Source organism: Pomacea canaliculata, linkage group LG5 (assembly GCF_003073045.1).
Source record: "Pomacea canaliculata isolate SZHN2017 linkage group LG5, ASM307304v1, whole genome shotgun sequence".
Classification (NCBI taxonomy): Eukaryota; Metazoa; Mollusca; class Gastropoda; order Architaenioglossa; family Ampullariidae; genus Pomacea; species Pomacea canaliculata.
Window position 1 is genome coordinate 10669266 of NC_037594.1, and position 13186 is coordinate 10682451.

Sequence of the window (13186 nt, forward strand, 5' to 3'; positions counted from 1 at the left end):
ACACCCGACAAACTTTTTGCGGAGAAAAAGAGTTCGTTATTTAATTATGTATGAAGCTGTATCGTATCATCAAAAAAACGCTCTTCTTGCCCAGAGTGATGAGTCCTAGGAACAAGATTAAAAGAAACTCGCGAAATCACTGGCATTTGCGTATTATCCGCGGCTCCCGAAAGAACGACTTTGAAAAATGATTTGGTTGGTTTGGCTGAAAATTGCTTCCACCTAAAGGTGATTACGCAATATGACGGAGAAAACCTAGCGCATGCTGTGTCCAGAAACGAGATCTAAACTACCTTTTCATCGTATCTCCGAGGAGCGCGAGGGTCCTGACCACTGTACTACGGGACACCCTGACTTTAATTTGCCTACCAGTCGAGGCTGTCGAGCTTTACAGAAACTGTTCACCTCTTGGTACTCTTCACCTGTGGCTGTGGTCATCCATTCTTTTCCAAAACTTCACTCGGGCATCTCTGACCAATCGGCTATCAGCTAAACTGCCCAGGTCCCGAGTGTGCACGCATGTAACAACCGTATGTGCAAGTACATGCGTTATGTGCAAGTACATGCGTTATGTGCTTGTTCGGGTGGCGCAGGTACACGTGAACTTTTCCATTCCCCCCCCCCCTTTTCCCTCCAAAGAAATTTCCGCTTGAATCTACATACAGCTCATAAATACGCAACGTCTCGAGAAAATACGTACAGCAAATAGGAAGAGGGGACGGATAATTCTCAAAAAGGCAACATAATAATAATATTTATTAAAGCCTCTTTATCTATATATTGCAATGGCAATCATTTTCAAGTCCCATTTACCGAGTGATCTCTGTAATATACAACGTTGAAGGAGACGGGCCAATAATATCTGAAGCACACTCTGAAATCCCTTAAAACTAACCTGATAAAAGGGTCTGCAATTTGCAGATCGAAATTGGGCCGAGACGATTAAAATGCTCTCGATTATACATGACAGAACACTGAAGTTATGATTCAGTCCTCGTTACTTGAGCTGCCCAAAGATGTGAAGGCATTCCTGATTAAAAGGAAAGTAGTCTTTTTATGACAAGGTTCTAAATATAGCACTAAGGTGATGTAGCTCAATTTTATTTTCCCTGTCCCATATGTAAAAAAAAAAACACAAAAAAAACCCCAGAAATAATCTCCCATAATGCGTCTTTTAAATATACATATTTTTATTTGCTGTCACTGAAAAAATCTCGTGGACAAATTTGTTTCAAACACCACCAAGCACTCCTCTGCGGGACACAATTTACTATCACAGTAAAAAGACATTTAGCATACCTCTGCTAATATTCTTGTGCATAGTAACCGACCTTAACTGTCAATAAAGTATATACAAATCAAACCAATAATGCTACTCTGTATTATAAGCGTTGTGACGATGAACGTTACTCGATGAGGCTGTCACAGATTAGCGATACGTGCCAACCACAGGATGTCGAGCGTGACGTCCGCAACAAAAGCGATCACATGAACCGAGTTGCGACTTTGAATAGCTTTCTGTCCATTAAAAATACGGCTATGGGAAGAAGGGAAAAGCAAGCATCCCAATGGCGTAGGAAAAATGCTTGACTTTTGTGGGGGGTGGTGGAGCAAACTCCATGCTGATAGTAAACGACGTTCACATTCTTGCCTCCTCATTTTGAGGGGACGGCTGTGCCCCCTTGCCCCCTCCCCCACTCTGGTTCTTACGCCATTGCGCTCGCATAACCCCGTGCATCATGTCCATGTGAATAATAGCAAGAAAAACACGAAAGGGATGCACCGCAGCAGTTTATCACAGTTTTCTGTTACTCGTTCAAAATCAAGCAACGTAAAGGCAGGATCATAATCAGTTAACAATTCTGACTGTAAAAGGTTTTGAAAGTTTTAAAAAAAATTATTACGATACGTACATTAGTTGGCGTTTTCTAAATGTTCATTACTGCTGCAAAACACTTGTGATTCTCTTATATTCAGTAGTGTTGCTCGCTACGTGATCAAGAATAAGTCGCAGCTAATACTGTTTCAACACGATGGCTACTTTGTTTTATTTGATCACCCAGAGACGAGAGTTTGTAGGCGTGGTTTCTGCGGCACCTCTCAAAATACGTATTGGTCAATTTAAGATTGGAATTACAGTCGACCTTCCGTAAGTCAAAATTCTCTCTAATTCGAATGTTAAATATTATTGGTTGGTTTCCTATTAAAGAAATGCATATTCAACTTCCGCAGCTCGTAACTGCCTAGCCAAAAACTTTCACAACTCGAATAATTTTAAGCCGGTCAGCATGTTGAAACCATTTGAAAATACATCGGAAAGTGTAAAATCGTGTACTCCCCCATGGATCGACCCTGTGCTCGTTTTCTGCATAGGAAACGCATGTGCGATAAGCGACTCTGTCGGAGGGTCTTTAAAAGAATGACAAGAAATAAACATTTGGTTAAAAATTAAACGTCTGCAGTGAATTTTTTTTTTTTTTTTTTTGGACGAACTTCTGTAATTTTTTTTCATCAGTCCATTGAAGTTTTGACTTCAAGAAGTTCGACTGTAATAAAAATTATTAAAAAAAAAAAAAAACCCACCTCAATTCAACAGTAGTCACTTTGCCCTCGACAACGAAGATTGCCTCCATGCAATCACTTTAGGCCTACATTCTTTTCATGCTGTTTCTATTTATGCGTGTATTTAAGGTGCTTGCTTTTGGCACCAGAAGCTATGTATCAAGATACGGTTTGTGGATTTGACAGACGACAGCTGAGGGCGACTCGACTTTGCGCCCACGTGGCAGGTGGCACTCGAGTGGGCAGCGGCACATGAGTGACGAGATTGCTGTCCTGCTGCAGTTCTAGGTCTGGGCAGGCGAAGAAAGGACACAGGTAAACGTCCAGCTGAGGGCCCCTTTCAGAAGGCTCTTCCCCTGCTGCACGCGGTTTAATCCACAACGGCGGCAGCACCTCGACAGCCTCGGCTCCCGGAAGCAGCTCGCTCAGCACCTCCTGACTTGGGTTCCAGGTGGCATTGGCCAGCTGCATGCCGTGAACAAACACCCCTTGCGATGGTGGGGAAGTTGCAACGAAGCTCACCGGCATAACCTGCACATACAGACGAGAGGGAAAGAGCGCTTGAGTAAATATGAACCACGACGCGCTACCTAATAATTGTGTTTGTGTGTGTTTTGACGCCCGATAGTCGACAAGACTTGTAAGGATTGAAAAAGGGGGGGGGGAAGTGCGCGCAATAGATTTAAAATCAAAGCGACGAGATACAGACCACTCTCATGCACAGGAAAGGAACCTGCAAAGTTCTGGCTCTTGCAGACTCTTTGGTGTCGGCGTTGGTAAAACGTTTCTATTGTACAATGTTTATGCTGAATACTAATAGAGACGCAGGTGTAACATAGCACACTGGAATAGACGCATAATAACCAAGGCATATTCTTAAAATAGAACAGGAATACATGCTTTGCTCTTATTTGTGTTTTACGCCGTGCCAGCAACTAATGCTATATCATGGCGAGAGCCAAAGAGAAAGATATTTCTGAAATGTTGAAAAAACTAGATCTCCAAGTAATGTAATAATACAACCACTAAATAATATAAACTAACAAAAAAAAAAAAAAGGAAAATGAACAACAAAAAAAGGGTAAAAAGTGTAAAAAAAAAAAAAAGTGTTGTGGCCCCCAAAAAGTCACTTAAAACAAAGGTAAATTAAAATAAAACCATAAATCAGATGGTAGACTTTTACTATCTTTAAAAATGAGAGAAAAAAAAAAAGCTTTCGGTGCAGCAGACGTAATCAAGAAAAATAATTAGCTTTTGAAAAACACTCTGAATGCCAGGACAAGTACTTAAAAACAATTAAAACAGTAGTGTCCAGAACATCACGGACAATTTGATGGTAATTCGCAAAAGGTGGTTGTGTTTTTCGTCGTGCCACCAAAGACAGTCACACATCTTCAAAACGAAAACAAGACTTTCAAGTGATACAATAACAACACTGCTAAACATAAGGAACAAAAACGGCAAAATGAGCAACATAAATGGGAAAGTAGTGCGCTGTGGCCCCCTAAAACAGGTTGTGAGTTTAACTAAAACCTTAAATCTGAGGATAACAGTTGCTGGTGGAGTGGCCGTGAATAAGGCATGCAGTCAGCCGTTGGATTCCCACCGAGGACAAACTGGTGGGGATTCGCCTTGTGAAAGGCGGGAATGCATTGCATGGGCATTGCATGGGTGTGACCTACCCAAACTCTGCACAGGATAACTTCCTCCCGCCGAACAAGACATCCAAGAGGGCGCTCCGACAGACTGGGAAGAATGGCATGTAGCTTGAATGGAGTCCATTCTTTTCTTGCCGGACGGTGAAACTCCAGCCTTTAATGCCCAGCTCCAACATTTCAGCAAGGCAGGACAATGAACCGTTTTCCATTCTTACGGCAAATGGCCTCAGAGGCCTTCTTCGTTCCGCACTGAACCAGAAATCGCCCAGTGCGAAGACGTTTGATTGAGGAAATACCTGATGACCCATAGTTATCGTAAAGTGACGAGAGCGCCACGACCGACTTTGCGCCACTACTAGAAAGCTGGGTTAGGTCCCTTCAGCAGACTTTCGCACACTTCCTCTTACTTCGTCTTCACTGAACAAAGAAAACTTATCCTCCCAACTGCACGAGGGCCACACCAACCAATATAGACGTCCGGGCCAAATACATGTCTTGGTACGAGAGGCCGCATCCTATCAGGGACCTCAGCTTCCAGGATCTCATCCTCCTCGTCGGACACGAGTCAGCGTTCACACCAAACGAATGGGGCCTTAAAAGAGGCCACAGAGAAGATATAGTAATGGAAAATAAAACGTGACTGGAAAAGGAAGACAAAAGAAAGAACGGTATAGACATGATATAAGATAAAACAGCAGGGTAAAAGAGGGAGAGTTTGTAGGAAAGGGCCGGTAAGACAGAAAAAAAAAAGATGTGTCAGCTCGGTCACTCAACCAGAGAGAGACTGGGTATTCAACTCCTGGCATGAGAAGCCGGGACCGACGGGGCTGTTTTTGCTCTACTGGGCAGAAAAATGCCTTGGCTACTTTGTTACAGCGAACCATTCCTTTTAAAAACCAAGGCAGCCCTCGTATAGTGTGTTGGCTGGAGATTTCGCCTCTCCCACTGCACCCACCCCACATCCTTCCTGGGACTCCGAGTACCATATCTGCTATCTCTGATCTTTGGTGACTCGGAAATATCAAACACACAAGCGCGCGCATGCAAGCACAAAACAGAAGTTTTTGTCACAGACGCAGGCAGTACGAAAAGTGGATGCCTGTTGTGTAGCTATTTGTCCTGTTTTTTTCGACGCTGCTACTGTCTTCATTGTACGCGGACCTTTGCGAACAACTCGCTTCACGCTTTTTCAACAGCAGTAAAAGGCAACTGCTGCTCTCATATATTTGGACCACTAGGAGTGTAAATCCTGTCCAAATAACTCACACTTTCCGCTTGAAGCTGAAGATTTTCGAATCTGTTTCCAAAATTCCTCCGTGACTTTGTCTTATCTGAGATTTCAAGGTTAATACTTTATAGCACCTTCTAGAAAAAATGAGCCGATTGAGATAGACTGTGAAAGAGGAGTGGGAACGAGTTCGTCCGAGATCGCGGAGAAATTCGTCGCACCCAGCGACGGGCTGTTACTTCTGGGAACCAATGCCTAGCAACTCGCCATCACATGTAATAAAAAACATATTGAATGCATGTGTTTTATATATTTGTTCACTTTATTTTTTCTTCTTTTGTTTTTTTTTCTGCGCAATGAGCATTCTTCGGAATGGATACCTGCGCATTACAAATCGACTTCTTCTTATTATTATTATGAGCCAGTGACAAAAGTTTGACCCCTAAAATGGGTCATGTGTGTCGTAAAATTACGATGACGACCATAAGTATAAATTCAGATTGCATTTTTTTTTTTTTTTTTTGCAGGAACATATTGACAAACACTTTGTGAGTGGAAAGTGTAGAACATTCTGAGGTGAAAAGTTTCAGTGTGACCCGAATGGCCGAAACTTTGTAGTGTGAATAGAACTGACGTCAAACGTGACGCAACTTCGACCGGCCGTTCCCCCCCCCCCGTCAGGGATGACGCAATTCTCGCATTGAAACACACAAAACATGTCAACAACAACAACAACAACATCACACAGAAGGCCAGTATTATCATAGTATCTCCTGAAACTTTAATTCATCTTTTGATATAGTTTCAGGTTCAAACAAGAAAAAAATACAGATGTAAGTCATCCAAGTGCGACTGTTTACCAGAGGCGAACTTTTATCCCCAGCTCATATACAGTAACAATGACACTATCACAGAGGATGTCAGATTTGAGGGAAACTACAGGCATCTTGCCTTCCGCCACGAACTGGCTCTCTCTACTGCTCGCTTGTTCTCTCTCTCTATCTGCACTCAACGATACCTGCATGCTCCTATGACCTGGCAAGGGAAGGTGTCTCAACCACAAACTTGGATGGCCCATCCGCCACCTTTGCTCTCTTACCCGAGCCATCCCCCGTAATTCTTGCGAACGGAACAGTTGACCTAGAAAGTGTGACCCTGAAACACATTTCCGATGTGCCAGCCCGCGTCCGGTTGCCGTGCGATCGATGTTTACAGGGGATAAGGAAAAGGGGTAGAAGTGGGGTAGAAGTGGGGCCTCGCGCGCTGCAGAAGAAAGAAACTACCCGGTATGCTGTTTGCAAACAAGTGCCTTGAGCGCTACATCAGACGGCAATAGCGCAGTCTTTTTGCTTTGTCCTATATATACAGAACGGAAGGTTCTCATCTAAAAGATAATGAAACAAAATCGTTCGTCTCTTAAAATTAGAAAATTGTTTTTGTCCCCCTCCCCCAAGTCTGCATGTCTTCAATTGTTTTATGAACCTATCTTCATAATAATGATAACTATCAACACATACAGGACCGTTTTATGTACAGGCACGCGCACTATTTGCGGATGTATTCTTTATTTTTATAATTGCGTGTGCATGCATGAAGTAAAGGGTGTGCAAATTTGTGTTTCTCTCTCTCTCTTGCATGACGTAAGTGTAGGTAAAGCAAGAGAAGTCAGTGGCGAGCTGTTTGTCACCATCTGGTCAAGAGCAATGCTTACGTTGCACACTCCTCACCCCAGTCGTTTCACTTGCAGATGTCAGAGTGACACGTGCCAAAGATGATGGAGGGCACGCACCGGAGTGAGAACAAACTGCGAACCAAAAGTCTTGACACACATCAGTTTGTTTGCGGAACCAACGGGAACCTAAAGCGCGGGTGTAGAGTGTCGGCACGTGCTAGGTGGGCGGAGGGAGGCGCAGGTTCATCCATGACGAGTGCATGCAGCAGGTGGATGAAGTGAAGCTGCGCGCGTTGCTGTTGCTGCTGCTGCAGCTCCTGTTCGCCGGCCCTACCACGCGCGCAGCATTCCTTACCATCCTTGGTGCCCGCCTCACGCACGACCACCGCTCTCGATCGCTGCTCACCACCTTTGCCACTGCACCGCACCACATCATAGCCGCCTCTTGCTGACAGTGCCATTTCGGCGCACGTAATGCCGGCGGATCGAGTTCTAACACATCGGGGTGTAAAATGCATGCACGTGCTCTCGCTCTCTCTGTTTGCAGGGTGGGTGGGGTGGTGAAAAGGCGAGAGACAGCGTCATGTTACACAGCCATTTTTCCATACACGCTTTATTATTAAAGAATAAATCCACCTAAACCAACGGATAAAACTGCGTTTCAAATCGTTTGATGCCTTTAAATCTGACGTCCGTTCCTTACAGAGGAGAAAAAATAACAATAAAGAGGAAAAATAAACAAAACAAAACCAAAATACGCGGGATTGGAACAGTGGATAGCGCCAGGAGCTGAAAGTGTGAGTGCGTGCGGTCTGCATCGAGTTTTTATCGTCTTATTTGTCAGCGCCACACTCCCTCGAGCAAACAGCCGTGGTCTTCAACAATGCTGAGTCGCACCATTCCTCCTGTTCTTAGCTGAGACCCTTATTCAGAGGGTGAAACGCTCGAACATCACACACACACCTCTGTTTAACGCGAGGGACAAGTGATTTCAGAAAATATCAACAAGCAAAAGAGTTTGAAAGGCGAACAGCACTCTCACATATCTAGGTAGAGGAGCGTTCTCTTCCCAAAATCGCGAAAGGTTCAACAAGTTGACGTAATCCGTGCAGCTCTGGAAGCGCGGTGGAGGGCAGTCAACTCAGCTTTCCTACACCCGCTACATGAGAGTTGATGGTCTTACAAGCCCTTGAACCCTATCTGGTTTCGCTTTCCTAACAATACTGCGACTGAGTGTGATCATATTAACGTAATACACCCAAGATAAACTGAAGAGGTGGCATAAGGATATATATTAACGATGTAAATGGTAATAGTTTAGGAAATGACACGAATTTACCCATTCATAATGCCAAACTTTTTTTTTTAATTAGTAGGAATTACATTGTCAGTTCGGTCTTCGATAAACGTTGATCGACTCCATGTTTCAGGTTGTTACTCGCGTTATTGTGCATGTTCGTGTGCACTTCACGATCACGCTAACTGACGTACCCGTTTAGGCTATTCTTAAGCAGGTAAATACGGACGAAAGTGTGACAAAGTTTTAACGTGCTGCTGCTGTACATTCAGCATTTAAGCCCACTCGTCAAACTGAAAATTTTTTTGCTTGACTTTTGATAAATATCCCCATTGGTTAAGATTGTTTGCCGGTAGCACTTAATATGTGCACTCACTAAAAGTGAAAGTTCCAGCGGCGAGAAGAAAAAAAAGTATAAAGGATACCGAGGTCTCAAGTGAAGAAATGACACCCACCTGCCACGTACCACTGGAGATTTTCTGGCACCAGTTTCAGGATGGCAGGAATATGAAGTATAGCCAGCGGTGCCAGGCAAACAAAAAATAAATAAACTTTTGAATAACCTGATAATGTGAGTGCATGCACTTGAACTGCTAGAACATTTCTAGATAAATTACAAGCACATTATCCAGCAGGTCAGCGAATGGTTAAGTGGACCGAGTAACTGCGTTCAAGAAACGAACACTTGAATATATAATTTACCACCCCTCTCCCCGTCGGATAGGCCTCGTTTCGTATTCTTTGACATCAATTAAGACAACGCTAAAAGTCGGAGATAATTGAAAGGCGAACTTTAAAACCTATCTGTGAGCTAACTCAACGGAAAGTTCACGGCTGACTACTGTAGTCTTTGCTGGGTAAAATGTGAAAAATAAAAACAGTTTTTTTGTTATCTTGAAACGCAAAAGTACCCTCTAGTTGACCAAAGGATGATCTTTTCTCCGTTTACTTTGACTTTTGTAGGTTCTACCAGTATCATGTGCGGTGCGGCTCTCTAAGACTATTAATGGGGAAAGACTTTCAAGCGTTTCTCGAAGGCAGACTCTCTCTGCCCTCTGTACCTCACTTTCGAGCCCTCCTTTCCTCCTCACCCTACTCTATACCTCTTTTTTTCTGTAAATCTTGCCCGCTGCTACAGGTATACAATGTACCAGGCTATTCCTCCCCCCAGTGAACGGAATGGAATTGTCCGCGGGAAATGCACGTGCCAACAACTTTGCGTGTGATGAATATATGGCTCTATAGACGCTCTTCTGCAGGAAATGATGGAAATGAAATAGAAACGAAACAACTTGTACATCTTAAAATGATGATCGCATGTGTATGCACACACAGATGTATTTTGTTGAGCTCACTCTCTTTTGCACGCATGCACGTACGCACGCGCGCGCGCACCCTCTCTTTCTATCTTGCTCGCTCGCCTGCTCTGCGTATGACGGTGGTAAGAAAGAAAATGTAACCCAACCCACTCTTAGAAGCAAGAAAACTGCGCCGGAATGCGCGCAAGTGGCGGTGTCAATCGTCATCGCAACCTGATGTTGGCACTGTTCAAACCACGTGGCACCCGAACCTGCACACCGACTAAAAGACGCGCCAGGCTGTCAGCGGCACTAATGAGCAACGCAGTGCTACGAGCACCTGCCAACAATTTCTGTAGCTCCGCTTCATCCGCGCGTTTTCCATTCTAGCAGAGGTGGTTGAGAGGGAGGGGAACACCGGGAGTGACAATGCCTCAAACAGCGCCAAAAGAACAGGTAAAGAACGGGCAGCGAACGCGGGGTGTGAGGAAGTAAACAACCTTTTTACCTGCATGCCACGTCGTCTGACTCACACGTGACGAAAGTATGACGGTTATGTCGCGCGCGCTGATGCCAATGTGCACATGTTGGTGCGTGTGTTTTTTAGTTTTTGTTTTTTGTCTGCGTGCATCTAGAGTCATAGGATTTTACATGGTCTTCAGTGACAAGTGCAATTAACTCTCAATCATCCCAACACTGTCAGAAACAATCCTTTTCACAGGGAGTGAACATGTTTTAGTTCACTGTGACCATGCCCTTCTTTAGACGAATTCTTTTTTTAACGAACTTCGCACATAGAAACATATGTTATTCAAAAACACTAACCATATTCCATAAGGCATTGCAGAGGCGTGTACAAAATGCATTCTTTTAATAGGAAGTTTTGCGCAGAAGGGGATAGCGGAGCTAGAATGTAGTTTCAAAGATATCGTTTCTGTTTACCCTGGCAACACCGTAGGGAGACATGTATGAAGGGAAATAACCTGATACACAAGGGGGAATCTAAGCGTGCACAGATTATCTACCCTTAACTTTGCATCCTTAATTACGTGATCGTCTGGTGCGAGGTTTAGACTTTGCATGACAATATCCTGATGTAATATATTCCGTGATTTTGATCTTTATTGTCCTTCCTCAATTTCTAGGTCAATAAATGTACCACCAAATATATGGGGGTTTGTAACAATCAATGAGACAATTAACAATGAGCATTAGAATAAATATAAAACATATTTGATCAGTGATTTTGTTTCATGACCCCTGCTCTACCCAGGGACAAAATAAACTGATTAGAAAAAAACAATATTATCTAATGCAAGCATTTATAAATGCACAATATTCCATCAAGAAGTATGTCTCCAAAATAATTGCTAGTAAAATAATTGCTAGTAAAGCAAGTCTACATACCTGAAAGTCCAGAGTAATCTCATTGACAACTCTGAAGTTTTGTTTGGCATAAGTCTGTGCTACAGCTGGGAACAAACGGTCTGGTCTTAAAAACGCAGGAAGCCAAAAGCTTGCAGGATGGCTGATAAAACATTTCTGTACATAATGTACACGTTCAGCGATGCCTGCCACCCACTGACTGACATGCTGACAAGTAGCAAATGTTTGGGTCAACCATTGACGTGGAATGTGATCAGCACAGAGTGAGTCCAGTACCTCCTGCAGACTGTGTGTGATGGACAGCTCTCCCCTGATATGGCGTTGAAGCAGCAATAGATCACTCTGGATCTGTTGATCAAAACACGAAAGAACTTTAGCACAATGAATGCATTTCACCTAGCTTTTAAAAGTTATTTCATCATTCAGAAACAACGAAAGCAAATCTGGAAAGCTATAAGCATCAAGAAGTCTATTCCAGATCTATATTTTTGGGGACTAGGGGTTGGGGATGGTTCCAATTTCCTCTTCCCCTCAAGAGATAACTCCGTACTTAAGTATGGGAAGTACCTAAAACTCAAACTAAAACAAAGATTGTTTATCTACCTAACATACTTCACATCAATTTGTATATTCTAAACCTTTTATTAAAGCTAAAAACATAAAATTTCTTTCATCACAGTTCTAGGGTTTCACAATAACACACTTTTCAAGCAGGAAAGGTAGAGGTAAAAAACTGCTTTTTGCTACACTTTACCATTTATATGATTGTGACCATAATGTGCTCTGTATAGAACAAGAGAATTGCAGAACTTATTGTGACAAGCTGATCTTATAGTTCAAACACACTTTGCAACAAGTAACCCAACAAAATCTTCAACAGCTAGTCCAAATGTCAGATTTTCACCATTTTAAGGCCATATAGACAAATGTCATAATTTTACCAGTTCCAGAAGTTTCCTGTAGCCCTCCAGTTCCATCTGCAAGAACTGGTCCAGAGGCATGATCTGGTGCTGGTCACAAGGTTGCAAGGAAGGACATGCTGCCACCATGGCAAGCATCTGTGAAATCATGACTTGTGGCTCCCAACCACTTTGGTGGCTGACAAACGCACGTGCAGCAGCAGTTCAGGGGCACCAGTCACTTGCACCAAGTCACTCAAAATGATTCTGCCACAGGCCAGAAAGAATCAGTGTGGACCAAAAATAAGCAAGATATTTACAACAACAAACAATGTTTCCCTACAAAATTACTGCATCTATTTTATACTATAATTTAGGGTCTAAAAAGTAACTTTTACTATATAATTTACTATATTAAAAAAATCCAGTCAAGTCTCATTAAAAAATTGTCTTAAATAGAATCTCACTATTCTTCCTTTCTACCAAATATCCACAACTCACTAATGTGACTCTTTTTCCATGTATATTATCTGTATTATTTTTATCCTTCTTAGGGAAGGGAAAGATGTGTAATCTATTATCTTTATTAAGTTATCTTGTTTTTAGGGATCTAAAGGACATTGCAGGATGACTTACCGACTGTTAGAGATCACCAGTTTGTGCTGAGCCTGTTCAGGCAGAGAAAATGTGCGTGCTGATGTGTCCTCAATAACATCAAGAATACGCTTCAAGGAGTGACGCACCTGTCCAGCCTGCAGAAGTTTACGTAGCAGCTGTCCTGCACACCCTCCTGAGATCTACAAACATGAAGTATACATGTGTATGTGTTTGTGTGTGCACATGTTCATCTGCTAATTTCTTTTACCTTAGCCAAAAGAAATAAACCTATATGCTATTCTGAATTGCATCAACCAAACAAAGGGTAAGGTGTTTCAGCTAATTAAGCTAAAGTCAATCTGATGTCACTAGGAAAAAATTCCAAGTTCTATAAATTGCTGAGAAGCTTCCCTTAAAGAGATTGTTTATTAAGTTACTAAAAATTCAATCTGTACAAGGTCATCCTATACATTACAAACACATTTTTTAACCATTTATCTAAAATACTGCCTACTACCATAGGATCACATCATCCCCACCGGAATTTAGAAAATGAACCAGTTAAACTTTCACTTTCTTCTGTTGCACA

The 13186-nt window shown here is 42.7% G+C and overlaps 1 protein-coding gene across 2 annotated transcripts in view; it reads right to left on the reverse strand.

Moving 5' to 3' along the window:
* Positions 1-1172: 1172 nt before the first annotated feature.
* Positions 1173-13186, reverse strand: part of LOC112564650 (dynein heavy chain domain-containing protein 1-like) — an 84641-nt gene continuing 72627 nt past the window's right edge. For both annotated transcript variants that reach the window (XM_025239608.1, XM_025239607.1), the window contains 4 exons: positions 12637-12797; positions 12043-12267; positions 11123-11449; positions 1173-3093 (listed from right to left, as the gene is read on the reverse strand). In XM_025239608.1, coding sequence (XP_025095393.1) covers positions 12168-12267; positions 12637-12797 — 261 coding nt within the window. In that variant the 3' untranslated portion in view covers positions 1173-3093; positions 11123-11449; positions 12043-12167. The remainder of the gene's footprint in view (positions 3094-11122; positions 11450-12042; positions 12268-12636; positions 12798-13186) is intronic.